Source organism: Leiobunum rupestre, chromosome 10 (assembly GCF_980474605.1).
Source record: "Leiobunum rupestre chromosome 10, qqLeiRupe1.1.hap1, whole genome shotgun sequence".
In the NCBI taxonomy this organism is placed as follows: domain Eukaryota; kingdom Metazoa; phylum Arthropoda; class Arachnida; order Opiliones; family Sclerosomatidae; genus Leiobunum; species Leiobunum rupestre.
Genome location: NC_143393.1, coordinates 21641578 through 21667547, shown reverse-complemented (window position 1 = coordinate 21667547; position 25970 = coordinate 21641578). Strand labels below are relative to the sequence as shown.

The 25970-nt window shown below is 36.9% G+C and overlaps 1 protein-coding gene across 1 annotated transcript in view; it reads left to right on the top strand.

Moving 5' to 3' along the window:
• LOC149925033 (metabotropic glutamate receptor 2-like) overlaps window positions 1–25970 on the top strand; it is a 250617-nt gene that overhangs the window by 122134 nt on the left and 102513 nt on the right. The window contains exon 4 of the mRNA XM_090161689.1: window positions 18142–18678. Coding sequence (XP_090017815.1) covers window positions 18142–18678 — 537 coding nt within the window. The remainder of the gene's footprint in view (window positions 1–18141; window positions 18679–25970) is intronic.

Here is a 25970-nt window from a genome sequence, read left to right as displayed (position 1 = left end):
ATCACTACAATCAGGTGCAAATAGGGAAAGTATGCATTTGTACCTTTAGCCAGTGAAAGTCGGTATGTGATCCGCTTTCCACAGGGGGGAGACGGAGAAAAGAAGAATATTTGAATTTAGCCAATCATAGAGCACTATGGTAAAGATAGCCGGTTGCACTTGGCTGACGGAGCAACGCCACCAGTCGGTCACTGAGGTAACTAAATAACGCGTCTGCGGAGACCTGTACGATCTTGAGAGGAAATCGGATTCGATAACGTACCAAACTTGCTCTTTTAAGTGAATTAAAAACAAACCCTTAAGGTTTGTAAAGACCTTTTATATTCCGAACAACTTTAGTAAGTTAAGTTAAATTGGTAGTTTTGAAATATATTTTCTGGCTGGTTATTATCCGTTACCAATTTCCTAGGCCTTGGAGAAACCTTGCGGCGGCACCGTTCTTAGGCGTTAAAAACCTAATAAATGCTATATTTATTAAATTTAACGGAAAAAGATGTAAACCTGGGTATAATGAAACATTTACATACTTATATTTCCTCCCAGAATTCTAAATTAAACGTTTTTGCGTTACAAAAAGTAAAAATATTACTGAGAATAAGTCTCAACCCTCAACAGAAACGCCAGCTAGAGCTAAGGTCAATTTACGGCGCTATAGACGCGTCTTACTTGCTCAGAGCGTTGTACATTGTAGTTCCATCTCTGCTTGTATTCATCCGCGTAAAAACTCAAGAAAGGAGAGAGAAAGAAAAGGCGGTAACATTATTGAAAAGTGCCGTCTCTCGAAAATGTCAATGATACCCACTCCCCCTATTTACTCCTGCTACAATGATGGTTTTGGCTCCGCCCCAATTTTCTTCCCAAACGTGTTTCAAGAGAATTACATTAGCAGGATAGCAAGATATTTATTTCTGCTACAGTTAACTTAGGACCTTGTATAACTGGTTAACTTTGAAATGGTAAAATAATAATTTAATAATAATTTATTTACTAGTTAATTGATTTCATTCCTACTAGGATAAATATCTGCGAAGTCATTAGAAGACTTTTAAGCCGCACGCAGACAGTATATGGGAGAAGAGAAAATAATTTACAGAGAGTAGTGTTATCTAAAATTACAAGTAACCAAAACAGAAAAAAAATTACATTATAGTTAACACCAACAATAATTTGTTATTTTTTACCACTAGGATTCCAGAGCAATTTTTTTAAATTTGCTTATACTAGAAGCTTCGGTTAGATTAAGCGTATTAAACCAATTTATACCCCTATAAAAAATTAAGTTTTATGTTAGTATGTGGGTGGGTATTCTCCAAAATTTGTTTTTTTCTTAGATCATAATTAGATTTATTATTAACAAAAATATTAAACATTGGGTGATTAATCGATTTATATATAAACATCAACATACTATAAGTAATTATTTCATCAATTTTCAACAGTTTTAGTTTTTTTAAAATTGGCTCGGTATGAGCTAAGTAAGGAGCATTTTTTAGAATCCTAATAGCTTTTTTCTGAAGAAATTTGTGTATACACAAACGCGAAATAGTTTTCTTAGTAGTGTAAAACAAGTTGGCAAGCCAAAATATACCTCTCCTCGGAAGAATTGTCCCTAGTGGTATTAATTTCTCGAGATAACCCTTAAAGATATATCTCCGCAATTTAGAGTTATTTGTTAAAAATATTAACCCATTTCTATCCCGCCCGGTATAAAATTTTAATTATAATTAAAATAATTGAGACGAAACGACCAATTTTAATTTATTCAGAATATCATAAGTTAAGTAGTTACAACAGTAAGTTAGACGTACTATAACAATGCACAATTGAATTAAACCCTTTTACAGAACAAGTTTATCAGTTAAATATAATACGAAGCAAATTTTAATGAAATATCTGCAGAGGCTTTTTGGAATTACTCGCTTACGAAATACTTGCCGCATCTTTAACGCTCATTTCATTTCAACACTCGCCCTTGATGAAGATACCGTAGATATCTGGTAGTGGACGACTCGTTCACTTCCTGTTGACGTTGTGACGCATACCACATGAAAAAGACCAATGCCGTCCAATTTCCAATATCATATAATGACTCGCACACCCAAGAAATCATTGACTGCGTTAGAAATCGTAGATATCCAAATATCCACACCAAATGTATTTACAAGAAGCAAAAACCTTACCATCAACAAAGCACAGAGAGCCACTTGACGAACCGCCAGCTCTTAAAGCAATTAACGTTAAATTATCTCCTTTGAATTAACAGAACTATATATAGGTCGTTAAAAAAGTGGACCACCCACAGGGTCTACCCTTTAACCCTCTAATCTCGGCTGACTGCGCTAAAACAAGATGTAACCTTTAAAAAATACCAGATTAGGCCTTCATAAATTCATTAATAAAAAAAGACTTTATTACCTATTATGCTTACGATGCCTGTCTTAATTTCAGTGAATCTAAGGAGCTATCGGTGGTTCTGTGGTAGAGCGCTCGACTGCCAAGCCGAATGGTCTGGGTTCGAAACCTGGGTGGCGCATTTATTTTTAATCAATAGAGAAACGCTAAAGTAGAATTTCTTCGATGCAATAATTTCAATTTCAATTCTATTTCAATTAAACCAAAATTTCGTACTCTATTAAATACGCTTCCGATAAAGCTGAAGGTCTAATTTTCAATAAGTCGTAACAAGTGTCGGTGGTTCTGTGGTAGAACGTCCGCCTGTCAATCAGGAGGTCTCGGGTTCAAATCCCGTCCGATGCGATCGCAAATTGATACTAAGACGAATACCGTGTACAACTGGTGGAAACCCTGCCATTGAACGTTGAGAGGTAGCATTACACTCAGCACTCGGTCCGTCCCAAAGTCATTAAGAAGAAGTTGGAGAGAAAACGCCCATATAAACACAACAGACTCAACATGCACATCCATCAGAACACAAACACAACAAATTCAACACTCACAACCTACGCATAAACATTACAAAAACGTAATACACCAAACCGTCACGACGGTGAGCGAAAAAACACCATCCAAACCAAACCGCAAATGCATCCGTTAACGCTCACCGTCGCACGGTGGTTTTGCCAACCCTTTGAGAAACTGCGTACGCAGTGATTACACTTTGCACCGAAAATGCGAACGCGTTCGCAGTCCTGACAGACAGACACACCCACAGACCCACCCACAGACAGACACGGTCGTTGTATAACCCCTCCTAGGAGAGGTAAAAATTAAATAATTCACAGTTTCGTCTCATGATATAAAAATACTATAGGATAATTTTTTGGCAATATAAATATGAACATTCCAAGTTAGGTACTCATCAAACCAAAGTCCAAGGTATTTCGCTTCTGATACTTTCAGTAAAATATTACCATCAATATACAAATTGTATACGTCAACAATTTATTTCGCGTTTTGAATAGCATATTACCGTTTTTTCTTTGTTTATTTCTAATAGATTATATTTGACCCAATCATTATTATAATTTAACTTGGTATTGGCATTTGCATAAAGGGTTCCGACATTTGTGATCGAGTCTAGTTACAGAGTGTCATCTGCATAGAGAGTTAAGTTATTATTATGGTCAAGGTGGGCTAAATCATTAATAAATAAATGAAATAGCGAAGGCGATAGTATTGAACCCTGAGGTACGGCACATCAACTGAGAAACTGAACGCCAAACGAATCCTACAGAACATTAGTTGGTTTACTCCGTAGTCTAGTGGTAGTGAAGTTGGGTATAGGTATAGCCAAAACGGTTAGTGGGGTTCGATTCCACATCGAGAAAGTTTTCCCCGCAAAGATGCTGCTGTATTGTGAAGGTGAGGTTGCAAGTTTATTTACACAGCGAATGGCGTTAGGAAAAAGCCTTGTACAATATTGACTTGGGTTTATATAATAAATTCTAGGTATAAAAAATATCATAAGTTTGGTACGTTAAACAATTTAAAACTAAGTTAGAAAAGATAACGCGTTGATAATATATAATGTATTTATTGGCGAGCAGATGCATCAGATACGAAATATTGAAATTAATTCAACGTATGAGTTGCTTTCTAGCTCCAATTCGATGGTTTGCGATTCGTAACTATCGGCTAATGTACATTTGTGGCAGTTAAGGCAAACATTGAAAGTGCTCTTAGGAAACTTAAACACCATTAGCTTCTAGTCATTCTAGCCGTATATAGTTTTCTCTATTAAAATATTTTAGTAATGGTCTAATATACAGGTTAAGCCATCGTCTTTAAAACGTATAGGAGGAACTTCTAGGATATAAGTTTAAAACTTATGATTGTAGGAGATTAGATTGTACATACCAGTTTCCTCTACTCGTTTCCGAGGGGTGGTTTCGATAAGTCAGATAGTTTGTAGGGGCTTAGTGACCTCCTATTTTATCGTTTATGTCCATATTTGCCAAACATTAGAGAGGTTAAGAAGAGCACTCCAGAAGTTTGAGCAACAACGTCGGAAGTAAAGTCAACATTTTAGACGTTTTTACTTTTCCCGTTTGTACTTCGGGAGTCGAATATTTAACAACTTCAAGACGTCGTCTTATTTCTGTCGAGCTTACGTGACACGTCAACATATATTTATAACTTTTAAATAAAAATACTGTTAATTATTATTTTTCAACTCAACAAATCGAGACAGAGCGTTCTTGTTTTGAATTGAATTACGCCTAGGCCTTGCACAATCAAGACGAATTTGGCGAAATAAGTACGAGAGTACGAGTATACAATGAGAGACATTTGCGGTACAATCGGGTACACGAAGAAACAAATATTTGTATTTGGACAATACTATATCCATCCCAAACGCCTGTTTTAGTATTGTTGAAACAACGTTTTTAATTCTTCGTGTACCCTGGGTTAGCGAAAGGTGTGTAATTTGTTAAAATTCGATTGCAAACATACTTGATTGCGTTAGCTGGAGAACTGAAAGCGCACTTAACCGATTTTAAAGAATGTTTCTTCTCGACGTCGAGGTACTAAATAAAATAAAAGGATATACCCTTAAATAGATGAATAATAGCAACAATGTGTTTTCAACGGTGAGCTGATCACTTTTTTCAGGTCGTAATTTTCAGTTATCGGAAGATAATTAATGACTGAGATCAGGCTACTCTTTTATAGTCCTCTCAAGCAGAACTCTTATCTGAACTCGTGAATGGTTTATTATTGGGCATCGGAAATCTTCTCACATTCTATCTGTCTCTGGTATAGATAATAATATTTTTCATTTTGAGCCATATCAAGTGATAACATCTGACCTCAAATGCTCATAATCTTATATCTGATCTATCGTTTTTATTAAACCTGTTCAGATAATGCAACTGTTATCTAAGAATCGGTTGGAAGAAACTAAAGTCCACGAAGAGAGAGATATGTGGGGTGGCGGAGTGGTTAGCACTTTCGCCTCGCAGCAGGAGAAGCCGTGTTTGATCCCAACATGTGGCACTGGGTGAAAACTGAGAACCACTCCTTCCACGTTGTGTTTGCAAGTTATCTTCGCAGAGGTTTTCTCCCGAGTTCTTCGGCTTTCCCTTCCATAAAAACTTGTAGAGGTTAACGGTAATAGTTATTGTACGGAGCTGTTGGCTCGCGTGGCACCACCCTCCTACGCATTGTAACCCGGCCACTTGAATTTATGGCTTTAAAAGTCGCTTGATGACTTAGGCCTAAGGTGGTGCCTTGGTTATTAGCCTAGCTGATTATTATTATTATTTTTAGATATCCAGGTGTCACGAGGCAAACACTGCGCAATCACCATATTATCTGTTCACCCGAATACCTGACTACTACGACGATAAAAAGACAGTTTTCCAAGTCAATCTTTAAGTAGATGGCATATTTACCAGAAAGAATATCTCTCTGAAAAAAGAAATACTTACGAAACAATATTATAGATTTACGTAAAGACGGTGTTTGTTTACGTATTGAATCGCGCACTGGCTTCGAGAAAACCGCGAAGAACAAACCTTTTCCTTTATCTCTTCATCCAAACAATCCTAATAGGGGTTCCCAATTTTATTTACTTCCAAAGTTCCTCCTTCGGTCGGCATCCCTATAATCCCAATACAAGATTCTGGCTGGGTTTTTTGTTGTTTTTGTAAGGACGTCACTCCGGTGGTCGGAATGCCGCTGTTATTGGCGTTTTCTATAATAGCCGTAGTGGCTTGTACACCATCTGCCCCACTATCGATAGCGAAAGTAAGAAGGGCTATACGCCACCTCCGCGCGCCGCTCCCGGGTGCCGGACAAGAAAGCCGCCCCGAAATAAAAGAAGAACTCTTTTTCCCAGCTACCGAACCCGATCGATGAAGAATTGATTCCCTCGTTTCTGAAGCCCGTAATGGCCCGCTATCAAGAAAATAGGCATCTTCAATCTAACCCGGATGTACAATCGGCCACCTTCCAACTAAATCAGATATTATCAGCGCGGATTAGAAGCTCTATTACGTACTTTCAAAAGAGGACAATTGAATGACTCGGTAGCTTTCGAGTGGACGTCAATTCTCGATATAATATTCATTTTCGTTAAAATACAAGTATGTAGCTCTCGTCAAGCAGATTTTTAGCAATTGGTTAGCCATTCGGTAACAGTTTTCTACTGCTATTGACTCTTATCGTGAAATTAGATAAAACCGAGCGGCTAACCACTTCTGTAAATTCTGTACACATAGTACATGTAGTAGTCTTTGGTAGTACATAGAGTACAGTCTTTGGTAGTAGAGAGAGTACAGTCTTTGGTAGTACAGAGAGTACAGTCTTTGGTAGTACAGAGAGAACAGTCTTTGGTAGGACAGAGAGTACAGTCTTTGGTAGGACAGAGAGTACAGTCTTTGGTAGGACAAAGAGTACAGTCTTTGGTAGGACAGAGAGTACAGTCTTTGGTAGGACAGAGAGTACAGTCTTTGGTAGTACAGAGAGAACAGTCTTTGGTAGTACAGAGAGTACAGTCTTTGGTAGGACAGAGAGTACAGTCTTTGGTAGGACAGAGAGTACAGTCTTTGGTAGTACAGAGAGAACAGTCTTTGGTAGTACAGAGAGTACAGTCTTTGGTAGGACAGAGAGTACAGTCTTTGGTAGGACAGAGAGTACAGTCTTTGGTAGGACAGAGAGTACAGTCTTTGGTAGTACAGAGAGTACAGTCTTTGGTAGTACAGAGATTACAGTCTTTGGCAGTACAGAGAGTACAGGCTTTGGTAGTACAGAAAGTACAGTCTTTGGCAGTACAGAAAGTACAGTCTTTGGTAATACAGAGACTACAGTCTTTGGTAGTACAGAGACTACAGTCTTTGGTAGTACAGAGAGTACAGTCTTTGGTAGTACAGAGATTACAGTCTTTGGCAGTACAGAGAGTACAGTCTTTGGTAGTACAGAGATTACAGTCTTTGGCAGTACAGAGAGTACAGTCTTTGGTAGTACATAAAGTACAGTCTTTGGCAGTACAGATATTACAGTCTTTGTTAGTACAGAGAGTACAGTCTTTGGTAGTACAGAGTACGCGTACTCTTTTTAGTACAATAAAAGCTACAGGCTTGTACACCGATTACGCGTAGTAATCAACCCCTCGGATAAAACAAAAGAAGGTTGGGCAGTTTGAAAACTAATAGTTCTAAAGCCTTTATTTTTGTATTTTCCTTCGTAAAGCTAATTTAATTTTGTATTTTCATTCGTATAGCTAATTTAATTTTGAATTTTCTTTCATTAAGCTAATTTAATTTTGAATATTCTTTCGTTAAGCTAATTTTAGTTTTATATTTTTTTCGTTAAACTAATTTTAGTTTTGTATTTTCTTTCGTTAAGCTAATTTAAGTTTTGTATTTTCACTCACAAAGCTAATTTTTTTCTATTTTGACTCATCAAGCTAATTATAGTTTTGTATTTTCGCTCGTCAAGCTTAATTTAGTTTCGTATTTTCACTAGTTAAGCTTATTTTAGTTTTCTATTTTCACCCGTAAAGCTAATTTAATTTTTCTATTTTCACTCATAAAGCTAATTTTATTTTTGTATTTTCACCCGTAAAGCTAATTTTATTTTTGTATTTTCACCCGTAAAGCTAATTTTATTTTTGTATTTTCACCCGTAAAGCTAATTTTATTTTTGTATTTTCACTCATAAAGCTAATTATAGTTTTGTATTTTTTTCGTTAAACTAATTTTAGTTTTCTATTTTCTTTCGTTAAGCTAATTATAGTTTTGTATTTTCGCTCGTCAAACTTAATTTAGTTTCGTATTTTCACTAGTTAAGCTTATTTTAGTTTTCTATTTTCACCCGTAAAGCTAATTTAATTTTTCTATTTTTACTCATAAAGCTAATTTTATTTTTGTATTTTCACCCGTAAAGCTAATTTTATTTTTGTATTTTCACCCGTAAAGCTAATTTTATTTTTGTATTTTCACCCGTAAAGCTAATTTTATTTTTGTATTTTCACTCATAAAGCTAATTTTAGTTTTATATTTTTTTCGTTAAACTAATTTTAGTTTTGTATTTTCTTTCGTTAAGCTAATTTAAGTTTTGTATTTTCACTCACAAAGCTAATTTTTTTCTATTTTGACTCATCAAGCTAATTATAGTTTTGTATTTTCGCTCGTCAAGCTTAATTTAGTTTCGTATTTTCACTAGTTAAGCTTATTTTAGTTTTCTATTTTCACCCGTAAAGCTAATTTAATTTTTCTATTTTCACTCATAAAGCTAATTTTATTTTTGTATTTTCACCCGTAAAGCTAATTTTATTTTTGTATTTTCACCCGTAAAGCTAATTTTATTTTTGTATTTTCACCCGTAAAGCTAATTTTATTTTTGTATTTTCACTCATAAAGCTAATTATAGTTTTGTATTTTCGCTCGTAAAGCTTAATTTAGTTTCGTATTTTCACTAGTAAAGCTTATTTTAGTTTTCTATTTTCACCCGTAAAGCTAATTTAATTTTTCTATTTTCACTCATAAAGCTAATTTTATTTTTGTATTTTCACCCGTAAAGCTAATTGTATTTTTGTATTTTGACCCGTAAAGCTAATTTTATTTTTGTATTTTCACCCGTAAAGCTAATTTTATTTTTGTATTTTCACCCGTAAAGCTAATTTAATTTTTGTATTTTCACCCGTAAAGCTAATTTAATTTTTGTATTTTCACCCGTAAAGCTAATTTTATTTTTGTATTTTCACCCGTAAAGCTAATTTTATTTTTGTATTTTCACCCGTAAAGCTAATTTTATTTTTGTATTTTCACCCGTAAAGCTAATTTCATTTTTGTATTTTCACCCGTAAAGCTAATATTATTTTTGTATTTTCACCCGTAAAGCTAGTATTATTTTTGTATTTTCACCCGTAAAGCTAATTTTATTTATTTTTCTTTCATTCATAGTATAATCTTTCTAATGGTTTTCTACGCGTTATTTCATAAGGTTACAGAAACCTCATTTCATTTGCCCCCTCCCGAACTGTCAGGTTTAGGCATTTTCGGGCTTGCTTAGTGGTTTGTTGAGGAGTTACTTGAAGAGTAATATGCTACATTCCCTTTAAACTCTGTATTAGCATATTTTTAATACTAGTGGTTAAGCTCGTGCTGTAAAACGTCGAGGTTAAACGTATAAGAGTGAAGAAGTAGCTTCGTCGCGTACAAACTATATTCGTACACGTTTCCTAGCTTGAACTGAAACTCTAATGTTATAAAACATTTTTCCTCCGGGACTTTTTCTTTGGAAACTGATAAATTATATCAGTTTTAAAGCGTAGAAAATTGAGAATAAGGGGTTGTTAAATAGGGGTTCGTTAACCTCGTTTCGTCCGTCAAATATCCGAAGATGCGCTTCTTTCAAGACAAAGTCTTTTTTCTCCGACTATCAGCATTTTTAGTATCTGCCTAGCGCGTCTTGGACGGAAACAAAAGAAATTTTTTCTTGGCAGAATTAATTTTTAATATTTGACGCGGTTCTTTTTCAGAAAATGCCCTAGGCCTTGTCAACTAAAATATATACCAAGAAAATACATCGCTTTATTTTAATGAAGATAAAAAAGGTATTGTTTGACAACCTAATCTAAAACCACCCATTTTGTATAGACTTCGTTCTACCATTTTGACTAAACACAAACGTGGTTATTTATTAGTAGATTGTGTATTTTCTTGGCACCTCGTTACAGCAAGAAAAATACTATTTATTTCTTCAATTCGGTATTTTGTAACTCGCCAGCCAGCTGATCGACATTTTGAATATAGCTATAAGGTGTCCTACGTTAAGATATATGGTTAGTTTAAAACATTTCAAATTCAAATTTTAAATTACGCCGATTACGGGAAGTGGTTACCACTCGGGTGTCACGCTATTCCCACGGTTACCGTAGTAAATGATAAAAAGCGTTTCCAGGCGACTCTCGAACACACTGAAAAATAATTCCCGATGTTTTTAAAGCCTAATTACAAAGTATAGCACATATACATAAATTACGATTACTTTTATTATAATTATCGTTTTAAAGTTTAATAGTTCTAACCACAGGAACTAATTTACACGGGGAAGAACCTGGGACTAAAGAATAATCTAAAGGGACTCACTGTTCCCGATATTTGGACACGGTAGGCGTGGCCTAAAGCGGAAGGCTTAATGAGGTACATCAGTCGCTTTGAAGCGCCCAAGAATTCTGTTAGGCTTAGTTCATTAAAGTTTCAGATTGAAATGGATTCTAGTGAATTTGATTAAAAAACCTCAGCCATATGTGGCTGGCCCACGAGGGGTTGGAGTGTGCAATAACTGGTGGCTTTACCGGGGAGTCGGGGTCCGGCTCTTGTAACCCAGCACGGGCGGTGGCGCACTGGGAGATGTTAGCTCCGTCCAAATGGTCCTATCTCCACCTCCGACTTTGGTCAGGTATGGGCTGGAAACTGAGCTTCGGCTCAGGCTAACGGAGAGGGTCCGTGCAAACTGGCCGCCTCGGCGGATTGGGTAGCCGGCTGTGGGGCAAGGTGGTCCGGTTTCCCGGCCTTTTGGGGCACACCGGTGCCAGCTGTGCCGGGTTATGTGAACCGCTGTGTGCCCGTCGTTCCTCTTTAGGAGCTCTCTCTCCTAGGGTATGACTCTTTACCTACGTAGGTAGGGTGTCGTCTGGAGTTGCTATAGCATCCACTCTTAATCCCACTGCTGTGTGCGAAGCGGGGATTGGTCCACCCATTGCTGCACCTTCTGCTGGGAGAGGCTAACGGAGAGAGGCCGGGCAAACTGGCCGTCTCGGCGGATTGCGTTGCCTGCTGTGGGGCTGCGGGCCTCCGTATGAGGGCACGGCGCCCATCTCCCGGCCTTTTGGGGTTCCACCGGGATTTCCGGTGCCAGCTGTGCCGGGTTATGCGGTATGCCGTGTGCCCGCCGTTCCCCTTTAGGCGCTCTTTGCAAAGGGCTAGGCTCTCTACCTTTCTCGGTAGGGTGTCGGCTGGCGTTGCCAGAGCATCCGCTCTCATTCCCACTGCTGTGTGCGAAGTGGCGAGTTGGTCCACCCATTGCTGCACCTTCTGCTGGGTTGAGCGGCTTGCGTCGAAGGTGCGACCATCAGTAGTAGGGTTCTGCTACCCATGCTGGTTTTGTCACCTGTCCGGGCGTGTGGACGCTGGTGTAGGGCATTTGATGATGGACCTCCGGTGGTGTGGTTTCAATCTTACCGGTACACCGGGCTATAAATCTGATGCATGTCCAGCCATATGTGGCTTACTGGTTATTTCAAAAATAAAAGTTCTAAAACTTACTAAACATATTCATTTAACCAAGGAGCAACAAACACAAGGATAATGCCTTTAAACACGCTAACGCGGTGTTGTGTACAAATTTCATTGGGCGAGCCTTTAAACACGCTAACGCAGTGTTGTGTACAAATTTCATTGGACGAGCCTTTACGCTGAACGCTTTGGAAGACAATTTCCAAATTTTCCCCTTCCGACCAATTAATGGAAATTGTACACACGAAAATCCACGACTTTTGACGGGTTGCGTTCTCCTTGTGTGGGGTGCTGTGTTTGTTGCTCCTAGATTTAACAAACAACGACGGCCCCATTTGGTCAAAATTGAACGTTTCTCAACGAAACTACGTCGGAAAACGACTTCATATTCGCCAAGCTTGTCCACATTGAACTAAAATTAACCGTGATTTTCCTATTCCCAGTATCCACGCGTGCTTTTTAAAACCTGAACAGTGAGTACCCTTAGATTCTTGGTCCATGCTACAGCTTATAGCTCCGGTGTTACGCACCGCCCCATTTCAGGCTTCTTCTTCATTTTAGGTCGAGAACGCCATCTCTTGAAAGTAATACGAAACATCATTCAGAAGTATTATTAAATAAGTTACTACAAATATTTTATTTTGTTATATTTGGTAATTTTAATATTTAACATATTAATTACATTTCATTCATATAATTTTGTAGTTTTTTATTTTTCTGTACATACCGTAAATTTAATAATTAATATTTAATAGAATAGGCTTCGTGCGTAGATTAGCTTTTGATCGCAAGTATCGCCGCCTACCGATTGAGTTTTAAATTGAATATATGAAAGTTGTCTTCTCGATCAAAATCCTCACTGCACAACAGCTGATAGTTTCAACCGAAAAATATGGAAATACAAAAGTCGCCTGCTATTTCTTCACATTATTTAGTTAACGGATATTAAGGTAGACGGCGCCATATTTTCTAAGCTTGAAGCCTATAAAAGGAACTCGTTTTATATTTAACATTATCGTTACAGTATTTTCTAAAAGTATATTGAGAAAGAGTTAGAAATTGGGAAGATTTAGTATTAGTGGAAAATTACCATTATTAATACTTTCGATTTCGCTCAATAGATGGCGGCTTCTGAGTCTTACAAAAATAAATTAAAAATATTGGTAGAAGCAAAAGTGACATAATTACCAAAAGTGTGTCAATCGGACCTATTTCTTAATGAATGTTACGAGCGAAATAAAAGCTGGGAGGGGAGAAGGGAAAGTATGCCTTGGGGAGGGAAGGAAGTTAAAATAAACAAATAACGCCTCGTAGTGAGGAACCGAGGAACTAAATAGCACTTTTCAAAGTTAGTGTATTTTTGTATTTTTCGTCGTTCTGTGATAATACCATAGACTAAAAAAGATCTAGAAAGGCGACAATAAGTAGTCTTTTATGTGGTCGATCTCGAGTCGAGCATTCATTAAACCTTTAGCATACCAAAGTACAGGGATTGTCACACTTTTGTTAATTATGTGACTTTTGATAGAAGTTAGGGTTGTGCGAGTAGTGGTTTTAGGATATAGTGTCGGTTATCGAGTAACAATTTCTTTTTAATCGAGTATTCTAGCCGAGAAATGTTGAAGTCGAGTCGAGTAATCGAGTACTTGATTAACGGGAAACTTTATCTTATTCGAGTCGAGAAACAAAAAAAAACTCGAGTAATATTGTTAACGAGTCGGGTTATCGAGTACTGGTTTTATTCAAGAAATTATGAAATTATATTTAAAAGGAGTATAAAAAAACTTTCAATGCTGAAAAATATACCGTTTATTGCCCCCAAAAAGTTGTAAACACTTTGAAGCAACGATAATAGAAATTTTTTTTTAACAAATACTCGACCAGTTTAGAGAGCAGCTTATTCGAGTAATCTTGTACCCGAATATGCAATGTATTCTCCAATTACTTATTCGAGGTCGAGTTCGAATACTTGACCTCAAAAAAGGCCGAGTACTCTATGATGTTCGAGTACATCAAAATTAAAATTGAACCGGTTCCAAGTTCTCTCAAACATAAATCGGTTCTCGCTTAAGCCTTTACAAAAAATGGTGAACAATTCCTCAGAGAAGCTAAACGGGAGCTTCCATCAAGCGTTTTAATTTACAAGACCTCGGGAAAGCGATCAATTTGGTATCGCGACCCGGAAACGTCTTAATTTCCCTGAAGACCGACGCTAATAAAACAATTGTTTGTCTTTTCTCGCGCTGCGAGTTCCCCTTGAATATACTCACCCGAGGCAACCGTTTCCGTGTTTTAAAAAGAAAAGGCCTTGTATAACGGCGCAGTCTTCTAAACACGACACTTAGTATATCAATATTTCCTCCCTTTTTATATAAGGACAAAAGGCTAAGTACGTTAAACAGATACGGTCTATAGCTATAGAGAAAGTAAGTTGACGGAACGAAGAAGGGCTTAGGAATAAGGGTACAGACTGCGCGATTGGGCTTACGGGCTTATAAAGGGACGTCAAGAAGCTATTTTTGCCGCTGAGGCAGATTTCTCGGAGGAATCGGCACGCTCATTTGGAGTGGCTCGTGGGAAAAATGCGCCGAAGGGGCTTCAATTAATCTCAATGGCGGACTATCGGCGATTGTTCGTCCATTTCTTTTGTTGCCTCCTTTTTTCGTCGGCGGCGGGGACTTTTCCTAAATGACTTCCTTCCGTTTCCGCTGCAGGAATACTTCCGAAAGAACTTCATTTCCGTCGCCCAGCCCGTCCTGTCTCTGCTCTGACTTAATCGTCTTCCGCTCTCAATCCGTGTCCCCTCCATCCCACTCGTCGAGTCTCGATTGTCTCTCAATTAGCCTTTCTTTCGGGTCGACGGATTTCTCCGAGCGCCTTATTTGATACGTTCCCGGGTTAATGAGTTCTTGACTGTTTTTCACGACCATGTTTGTTTTCGACTCATTTAAAATCTACCCTATAAAAGGTTCTTTATTTGGTAAAGGAGTGATAATTTTTAAAAACCGTAAGTTTATAATTATTGTTCGTTATTTATCTTCAGCACGGGGAGGCCTTATTATCTAATTTTCAATTTTGTGATCAGTATGCTCAAGGTCATATCTCCTTAATTATTGTAGTTATTATATATTTTATTATATTATTATAATATTTATTATATATTTTATTATATTATTATAATATTTATTATATATTTTGTTATATTTTATTATATTTATTATATATTTTGTTATATTTTTATTATATTTATTATATATTTTGTTATAGTAATATTATATTTATTATATATTTCTTATATTATTATTATATTTATTATATTATATTAAAAGTATATTTATTATATTATATTAAAAGTATATTTATAATATTATAATATTATTTTATTTATTATATTATATTATATTATAAAAATATTATATTATTACTATATTTATTATATTATTCTTATTTTTAACACATATTTTATTATATTTATCATATATTTTATTATATTATTATATATTATATTCAGTAATTATTTTGAGTAACTAATTATCCGTGGCGTAACTAAGGTCTCGGTTGTCCCCCAACGATACTTGTTTTAGAACCCATCTTATCATGATGACTTTTGTTCAAATATTTAATTTTTTTATTTTTTTATTTGGATCCGTTATTTTCGCCACTTATAATAGGGATGTTAATTTACCGGAAAAATAAAATGCGGAAAATTTTCCAGAAAAGTTTCCGGAAAATTTTCCGCAAATCGGAAAAATAAACATAAATTACCTTTTAAGGGTTTTTAATGTTTTTAACTTTTTATCGATATAAAATGTCTAATATCAGTAAACATACTACAAAACATTAATAGCGTTACATTGTTAATCAGTTTAAACTAGTCTAGAGGTTTAGTTTTACTTTCAGATTCGAAAAATTGAGGCGAAAATACCGCTTTATTTCAATTTGCAAACAATATATTAGACTAATCATGGAATGAAAACTTTTTTATTTTTTTCGGAAAAATACGGAAAACTTTCCGGAAAAAAGGCCTCGGAAAATTTTCCGACTTACAACACTAACTTATAATAATGCACTTTGCTGAAGACCACATAAAAACGGTTTAAACAGAGTTTTATTAAATCAAAGTTTATTTAAAAAATTTAAATTGGAGTTACTAAATAAAGCGAAGCCGATTTTATTAATTACTGTTTGAAAAGAGCAGAATTTTAATTTGTTAATTTTATGTTACATTCGCTCTTATTGTTCTTTTGTTGAATCGTAATTCTAGGTAAGCTTAATTTTTAAAAGTCTCTTGAATATTTAATTTGATGAGAAGAGTTCGTTTTATTGTTTTTTGTTCGAAGGAGGTTGAATTCTTAACGCAACAATGTCCCGAAACACAGCGCTTAAAAGTGCATTAACTCTTCTTTTGTACTAATCTTCTGTTCGATTTGGGCGTCGACAAGGAGATTGCTGTTCTAATAAATAGTACCTTAAAACAACTAAACAACACGTTTCTGTCTAAATATTTGCTAACCTTTCTTGTCGATCAATTAAAAATAGCTTTGTTTCGCGAACTTTGTATACTGAAGAAAACTCGACTGTTTCAAGGATGAAGTTTCGGAACAAACAATGTAAGCGGGAAAATGTATACTTTTATACTAGGAATATAATAATAATAATAATCAGCTAGGCTAATACCAAAGGCACCACCTTAGGCCCAAGTCATCTAGCGACTTATAATGCCTTTTAAACAGATGGCCGGGTTACAACGCGTAGGAGGGTGGTGGCAAGTCCTTCATGCCACGCGAGTCAACAGCTCCCTACACTAACTATTATCGTTAACCTCTACAAGTTTTTGCAGCTGAAAAAAAAACGAGTGGGGCTTAAAATAGATCAAATATAAGAAGTAGAGAGTATTTTCTAATTTATTAGGCGTGCCAAGAAAGAAAAACAATTAACTACGATCAATTGAAAATAGAAATAAAAAAATATATTTAAAAATCTCCATTCGTTCTCTCAGAAAGGTTAAAGAAAAAATTAAAATGTTCTTCGCGAAATTGGTGTCTAGTTACTCATACATATGTAGATGGACAAAACAGAGCAAATGAAGTGTTTATATTCTTAAAGTTTTATTCTAGTCTTGCTTACAACAGCGCGAATGAAAATGTAAGCATTCCTATGCGACGGGACGTTGCCTACGTTAATAGAAAGACCGGTGCACGGGAAATTTCTTCAATTCATTTTTAGCGTTTTAGTTTGCCAATTCTCCTCACTTGGGTCTCTGGGATATGGGCTCCGTTGCCTAGGCAACGGCAAGGTTTCAACTTTCAACAGTCAAGACTCGCAAAATAATATGGCGCTGCAAAATGCAAGCTGTTGCGTTAATTTGGGCTCTACTTTTCTTTTTTTTTGTTTCTTTAAAGAAGTTTAATTCTCAGAATTTAAGAAAGAGAAAGGTGGTGACAAATTTCATTAATTTAAATGGTTTTCATATACATTTTGGTTTTGTTCAATGGAAAAGGTTAAACCAAAATTTTTAGTCATCGCGTCGTTAAAATAAACTCTCTACTAGAGAGGAGTCGGGCCGGCTAATTTTAAAGCTCGACGTGACCCGATTAAAAAATACAAAATTGAAACCCGACCCGACCCGACCCGGCCCGCCAAAATTATTCATTTTGAAAACCCGACCTGACCCGGCCTGATAAAATTGAAACCCGGCCCGACCCGAAAAACTTTTTATGTTTATAGTATACGCTTGTACAAAATGCTAGAGTGGACTCCAGAAAATCAAATTTTGTCAGTAGATGGCGCTTGTAGATCTTTGAGAAACGGTTAAAAATTAGTGAACGTGCCAAGAGTATGATTAACACGTGATAATGATTCGCTTTCTGTATGTAGAGATTTGCTGTGGCGAATAAAATAGAAACTTGAAGGCCCGATCACTAATATATAAAAAGCCCGACCCGACCTGGTCAGTTTTATGAAAAAAACACGACCCGGCCCGGTAAAAAATTAAATAATTAAACCCGACCCAACCCGCCAAAAACTTCGATATCGAAAACCCGGTCGGGTCGGGTAAGCCCGCCTTTATCGAGCCCGAGACTCATCTCTTCTCTCTAGTCGGAAGGCGTTCACGGGCCTTAATAATAACGCGGTAAAGAATGGCACAACTAAAGCATCGGCGTTATTTGAACCCCTCATTTGTTGAGGACTCCGTCCACCACTGTCGAAACCCGCCGACATTTATAAAAGGGGGCGATCTTCATACTTAGACTAAGGGGGTGGGTCCTAACTCATTAAAGAGGGGCCCGTTTTGCCTTTCCCGATAAAGAGCGCCTATGCGGCTGCAACGAATAGGGTGCGAAACTTTACGGGGTCCAATATCGTTTAATAAGGACAAGGTGTTTTCTTTGATAGCCACCACTCTTTTTAAAAGGTGACTTTGCTTTCTTTACAGGGGTAATAATATTTGGTTCGGATCAAGAAGTGGCCGGAGTAATGAGAGCGGTCCGGCGCAAAAACGCCACTGGCCTCTTCTGCTGGATCGGCAGCGACGGCTGGAGCGCCCGCTCGTTGGTCTCGGACGGAAATGAGCCGCAGGTGGAAGGGACCCTGTCGGTGCAACCGCAGGCCAACCCGGTAGAAGGCTTCGACGACTACTTCCTGGGCTTGAACGTCAAGAACAACGGGCGGAATCCGTGGTTCATCGAGTACTGGGAGCACTATTTCAAGTGCAAGTGGCCCGGAAGCACCGTTACCCCGTACAACCAGAACTACAACAAGGCGTGTACCGGCGAGGAACGCATGACCTTCGAGAACGGCTACGAACAGGAGCGGCAGTTGCAGTTCGTCAGCGACGCCGTCCTCACCTTCGCCTACGCCTTCAAGGACATGCACCGGGAACTTTGCGGCTCCAGATCCGGACTCTGCGACAAAATGATTCCCATCAACGGCACCGAATTGCTCTCCTACCTCAGGAACGTTCGATTCACGGGTGAGTACTTTATTTCAAGTCCGTTTACTAGTTATCACGCTCATGACTTCCGGATTGGTTGGGTTTCCAACTGGGGAAGGTTTATCTAGATTCAGCAGTTTGGCGTCTGCTCGTAGCTTTTAAACCACCGGCGTGACATTATTCTACGTAACGGGATAAAAAACCACACGACCCTGTTTCGCAAATAATATCATGGAGAGTATATACTCATTAACATGGGACAACAATAGGCTAAACCTACTAATAAAGCTCGAACTAGTGTTGTTAATTTTCCGGAAAAATAAAAATTGAAACATAAATTACTTTTTAAAGGTTTTTAATGTTTTTAACTTTTTTCCGGTATAAAATGTCTAATATCAGTAAACATACTACAAAACATTAATAGTGTCACATTGTTAATCAGTTTAAACTAGTCTAGAGGCTTAGTTTTACTTTTAGATTCGAAAAAATGAGGCAAAAATGCCGCTTTATTTAAATTTGCAAACAATATATTAGACTAATCATGGAATGAAAACATTACGGAAAATATTCCGGAAAAAAGGCCTTGGTCATTTTCCGACTTACAACACTAGCTCGAACTCTTCTATAGTGCTTAAAATTGTTTTGCTAATTTCAATCCAATAGAGCTTCGATAAATTGCAATTACAATCCGAGAAGTTCGATTCGTGCGAAATTAGTTTCTGTCGGACTATCTCACCAACGGAAGCTCAACAAAATTAAACTCTAGATAAAATTACGGGCTTTACTTAAGGAAATCATTTTCCGGTGAAAATGTAAAAACCTTGAAGTCTTTTTATATTAGAAGCCTAAAACCTTAACTATTTTTAAAAGTAACGCGTGAATTAAATAAGTTTTTCTTTATAGAACAGCGAGAGGTTTATTTTAAAATATCCCTTTTAAATGTTATTTTAAGTCTAAAAGTACTTTCTCGGCGGAATTAATTCTTCCGTTGTTTATTGGGGTGGAAGGAACAAACGGGGGTGTCGAGAGAAAACGAAATTTACTTTCTCGATTCAATTTCTCTTTGCTTTTGAAATTTAACACTTTCGCCAACTTTAGCTCTGTCATATTTAAGAGCGTCTGGAACTCGTCTGCACAAATGGAAAGCGGGCTTTTAAAACTTTGCGGAAAGTATTAGCCTAATGAAAATGACTGCCTTGGGTATTAGCCTAGCTGATTATTATTACTATTATTCAATTACATTGACCTTGTAATTTAACGAGAAAGAGAAAAGATATTTGGCAGGACTGTCCAAGCATTATGAAGTTCCCGTTTAATACGGAAAAAACGGCTTTGTTAAAAAAAATGTTTCCGAAGGCGCGAGTAATTTATCTAAAGATATTTGCGTTTTTATCGAGTTTTTTCTTTTGAAATGTTGATAGAATACTGTCAAAGCTAAAGAGATCTAAAACAAGGATACCTTTGATAAATCACCGATTTACTACATTTTAAAAATAAACACGCAATCTGCTTTATAATTTTTATAGAAAATGTTTGTACAGAGTTCTTTCGATTAATTCCATAGGCTTCGGTTCATCGAACAACCTCAACTCGGGTGTAAGTATTAAAAAGCGTAAAAATTCGCTGACTTGGACCTAGCTAACAAGCGAGAAGAAGTAATATAAATTGAAGAAAGAAATCGAGACATTGAAAGTCGTAAAGTCCTTTCTAATTACGGAGTGCTTTAGCGGCCATTAGTGGAACGATTTCCACTCCCATTATTTCGCGCCGATCTTTACGTCTGAAACAATTTCGGAAAAGAGCGTTGCGAAAAAGGGAAAGAAACTAATAAAATTATTAGTTTCTTAGCCACCACTTCTAGTTTTTTTAAACGACCGTAATGTAATTCCATGAATTAATATGTAGGCGGCACTCCCCTGAAGCTCTTTCAGTGGCGTATCGTGTATTTTTCCCACCCGGGGAAAACCCTAAATTTGCCGCCCCCTGCCCTATTTTCGCAACTAAGCCAAAAATCGGTGAAAATCCCTTGATACTCTGTTGCTCTGTTGATTGCAAAATGATTCCAGTCGTTTAAAAATTAAAATTTTACTCCGCGTGTTTTTTGCAACGCGAACTCTTTAATGCAATGGTCAATATTAATTTGTACCTCATGTTGTTAATCTCAACGTGCACATTGTAGTAGACCTTAAATAGTTTTTTTATCACTTTTCCGATCCACGATCTCGGCCGGCCGCGTTCGTTTGAATTAAACCGCCCGGGGCCATGGCCCCCTTTTGCCCCTCCCACGCTACGCTACTGAGTTCTCTCTCTCTCCGTGTAGGTGGAGAATATCATCAGTTAATCATGAAAATAGTGGAGCAATGAAAATAGTGGAGCATAGTGGCGGCTACTTATTCTTTGTTAACCCGAATAAATTCTTGGTAATACCCGTAGTTACCTTTCTATTTGATATAGGCTCGTATAATAAAAAGGCGGATCGAATAAGCTCTATAACGGTACATATCCGTTCTAATTCATTTTGTACGCGTAACTATGCCCGGAATTCGGCTTTCCTTCGATTGAAAGAGGAAAATTTGAAATTTAATTAAGGTCGCCAACGACCGACAATGGAGTCCCGCTTCTTATGGAAATTTTCTTGGAAAGAATACCCATGAATATAGAATCGGAAAAATTCCAAACAGGAAGTAGAAAACTACGTCGGCTTTTACCAACTCACTTTCTTCGTATTGCGTTTTCGGTCCGATTTTTTCAAAGCTTGAGCGTCATCAAAGGGAATCCTGGAAATATTATTTTTTCCGGTCGCCATAGCACGATGTGAATCAGTTTCAGGATATTCATCACAGAAAAGTCAAAAGGGATCCGTTTATTAATTAATGAACTAATTAAATTCAAAATATACTTACTTCATTCGAAATTTGTTTATCAGATACCTAGTCGGACTGATTATTACCTGAACAATGGGAAAAAATTTCGTTTGGTGACATATTTTTACTAACTAGAGGAAAAAATTACGATATACAGGACGGTGGTCCGTTGGTAACGGAAAAATAGTTAGTGTAGGGAGCTGTTGGCTCGGCCGCGTGGCATGCAGGGCTTGCCACCAAACGTCCAACGCATTGTAACCCGGCCACCTAGCACCTGAATTAATGGCTTTAAAAGTCGCTTGATGACTTAGGCCTAAGGTGGTGCCTTGGGTATTAGCCTAGCTGATTATTATTATTATTATTACAAAATGATTTTGTAGTGATTGCGTGAATATTTTTTTCATTCGTAAAACTTTGCCTTCGCCGAGAAATATTTTTAATTTCGGCCGCGTGCCGATGTCTTTGAATGAAACAGCTAATTTATGTGAAGGTATTAAAATGTATGGTTAAATGAAGGGGTCGTCCATACATCGATTGTTTCGTAACTTCGAAACGGTGGCCTTAATCGGAAAAATGCCATAGAACATTTTCGTCGTAAAATAATATGTTGAACCCGTAGACGCTCGATCCTACCACCATTTAGGAACACCCTGTATAAGATATCAGATTATTCTGAATTTACGCCCAGATTTTATCAGATCAGTTGATTTTATTTTATTATTGCACAAGATAAAGGGTTAAATAAGTGAATGCCCTGTGTATTTCCTGCACAATCAGATCAGTCATTTTGGTCAAAATTCAAACCAGATACTTTCAATCCATAGCTAATCTGAATTCATTGTAAACAGACCAATATAGGGTCAGTGGATTTCAGATGCATCACACCCTTGTTAATGAAAATTAACCAATTTGGTAATGGTATTTTTCTAAGAAATACAAGCCAAATTCTTTCTCTAACGCCGGAATCTCGGGAACATTTCGTGGAGCTCAATGTGTTAGCCTCTTCATTAGATTAAAAAAAAAGAAAATTACCGACCATAATTTAAAAGTGAAGCAATTTGAAGAATGTTGGTTTTTGCTTCCGATTCCAGTCCATTAGTGTATTTGTCTAAACCCCAACGACTCTTCGTGTTCCTCTATATACTTTCGACGCCAGCTAATTAACATCGCAAAACTTCTACGATACGCCCTGCTATTAGATAAATAATTCGTATCCGGGACGCTGTAGAGCAAGTTAATACGCAAATAATTAAAAGTGAAATGTTACTACATGGTCAAAATTCCCTCGCCTCCATCAATTTCAATTAGAGTAAGCCCCGAATAATTATTGACCCAATTGCTATCCATTCCCCGCAGAGCCAAATAATCACTTCAACTCCATCAACTGAACTCTTCCGTTTCGCTCAGAGGCTCCGAGTGTGGTAATATGGCAAATTTCACCGTAATTAAAACCCGACTAGAATTTACTGGGATGTTGATTCTTAGCGAAACACCAGAGCAACCCAGATTCCTCGCCGGTAATCGATACACTATAGCCACCATTGAATTGGGAATAGTATATACCGCTAGAATGACATAAGCGCGTTCGGGAGTCGTGGTTTCGCGAAACAAATTCTAAAATATTCGAGTTGGTGCACTCATCCGTCAACTCTATCATTGTACGGGTGGCGCCCTCTATCACTTTCAAAGTACATTAGAACTATTAATTCAATTGTATAGTATATAGTTCCCGCCGCTAACAGCGGATGGCGCCACCGACAAATGATAGAGTTCTCAATTTTGAAAAATTTGTTTCGCGGAAGGCAAATTGAACTTGTCATTCTTGCGGTACTATTCCCAATTCAATGGTAGCCACTTAAGAAATATGGTGTACAAATAGCGAGAAATCCAAATAATTATTTCCGGAAATCTAGAAATCCACAAGAAATATAGGAAATATTAGAAATCCATGATAAATATTAGAAATCTCGAGAAATCCAAAGAAATATTGGAAATATTTGAGAAATATCGGAAATATTTGAGAAATATCGGAAATATTTGAGAAATATCGGAAATATTTGAGAAATATCGGAAATATTTGAGAAATATCGGAAATATTTGAGAAATATCGGAAATATTTGAGAAATATCGGAAATATTTGAGAAATATCGGAAATATTTGAGAAATATCGGAAATATTTGAGAAATATCGGAAATATTAAAATTATCGGAAATATCGGAAATAGTTGAGAAATACCGGAAATAGTTGAGAAATATCGGAAATAGTTGAAAAATACCGGAAATAGTTGAGAAATATCGGAAATATTTGAGAAATACTGGAAATTTTTGAGAAATACTGGACATATTTGAGAATTATCGGAAATATCGGAAATAGTTGAGAAATACCGGAAATAGTTGAGAAATATCGGAAATAGTTGAGAAATACCGGAAATAGTTGAGAAATATCGGAAATATTTGAGAAATACTGGAAATTTTTGAGAAATACTGGACATATTTGAGAATTATCGGAAATATTTGAGAAATATCGTAAATATTTGAGAAATATCGTAAATATTTGAGAATTATCGGATATATTTGAGAAATATCGGAAATATTTGAGAAATATCGTAAATATTTGAGAAATATCGTGAATATTTGAGAATTATCGGAAATATTTGAGAAATATCGGAAATATTTGAGAAATATAGGAAATATTTGAGAAATATCGGAAATATTTGAGAAATATCGGAAATATTTGAGAAATATCGGAAATATTTGAGAAATATCGGAAATATTTGAGAAATATCGGAAATATTTGAGAAATATCGGAAATATTTGAGAAATATCGGAAATATTTGAGAAATATCGGAAATATTTGAGAAATATCGGATATTTAAGAAATATCGAAAATATTTGGAAATCAGAAATCTGGTGTACAATTTTTTTCCAAGTGGCTACCCCCTCGACCAGAAGTTCAAATATTGTACCTTCGTAGGCTCCAGTTAATTTTTCACCCCAGTCACAACCTTGGTCATCAAGCGACTTTTAAAACCATTAATTTAGGTGACAGGGTTACAAGCCCTTCATGCCACGCGAGCCAATAGCTCCCTACACTAACTATTACCTTTCACTTCAACGCATTTTTAAAGGAGGGGGCAAACACCTTAAACCAGTGGGGAGATAACTTGCAAACTCATCGCGGAAGGAGCTGTTCGGAGTTTTCACCCAGTGCCACAAGCTGAGATCGAACCCGGCTCCTTTTGCTGCGAGGCGAAAGTGCTAACCACTCCGTCACCCTACATATAATTCGACATTGTAGTTATGAATAAGGTATTTATTTATGATTAGTGAGAATGAGTCAGTGGCGGATACAGAAAAAAATCAAGGGGGGGTGCTAAAAGACATCTTGAGCTATGAGTGTAATAACAAATCATCAAGTCACATGCAAAGTTTAAGCTTCTAGGTGGGGGCGTCCTCTGTGCCCCCCATATGTATCCGCCACTGGAATGAGTAGGTTAAATATCCTCGCGTAGGATTCAATCGCGTCATATAGACGTCACTTTTAGAGAACCAATGAGATGTCAAAGAAGCTCGTTTCATTTCTATACGTATACTTCAATTATCGGTGATGAGACGAGCGCTGAAAAGGAGAGCTGTTTGCATTATATGGCTGACTTGGTTTTAAGTAATGACACTGCTCGGAGTGCTGTAACAGGATCTAGTAAGGATGAATACATCGTAGACTGCCCGGAGAGCGCTAACCGATGCTTGTAAATACTTTTAGCGAAATCAGTTTCATGGCACTATCGCGGAATGAGAAAACGAACCGGTTAATTTTCCACGTGAGAGTTTTAGCTTGATTATTTTCAGCCCGTTCTTAGAGGGTCGATTGTTTTGTCATATCTCTTTTGAGATTATTACACGACTATTTACACAAGTCGACATTTTTCCGAAATATAGTTGTACAACACTCATCGCAAAACAAGTTGCTCCTTGCGCGTGGAGGAAACATTTCCCACAACACGTCACGAAAACACTTTTATTTGCCAAGTTTTGAAGAGCGGACATTTTTCTGGCCGAGGCTTACCTCCAAATATTTATATCGAATAATTTTCCTACGGGTACTTTTTATTGAACAAAATTAAATTAAACTGTCCATCTCTATTAATGTAAATTTGCCGAGAAACCGATTAAAAATAATAGTTATTTAATTTTTAAATAATTTTAAAATTTTGCGTTTTCCGCCACTGTAACGCACTTGCGCCACCTATCGCTAGTTACGGGAAACGCCAAAATCTTCACCCATCCAAGGCTAGATCGTGTTTTCATCCTCTCTGTCTCACTCTACGTACTGTAGTTCTAGAGCCGTCCGTTATCCATCTGTGGTGCTAGGAGTAGGGTACTTAAGGAAAATATGGAGGCAAAACTTTTGGCGAGGGCTCCGCGACTTAATTAGATCAGGGGCCTAATAATAATATAATTTTTACAT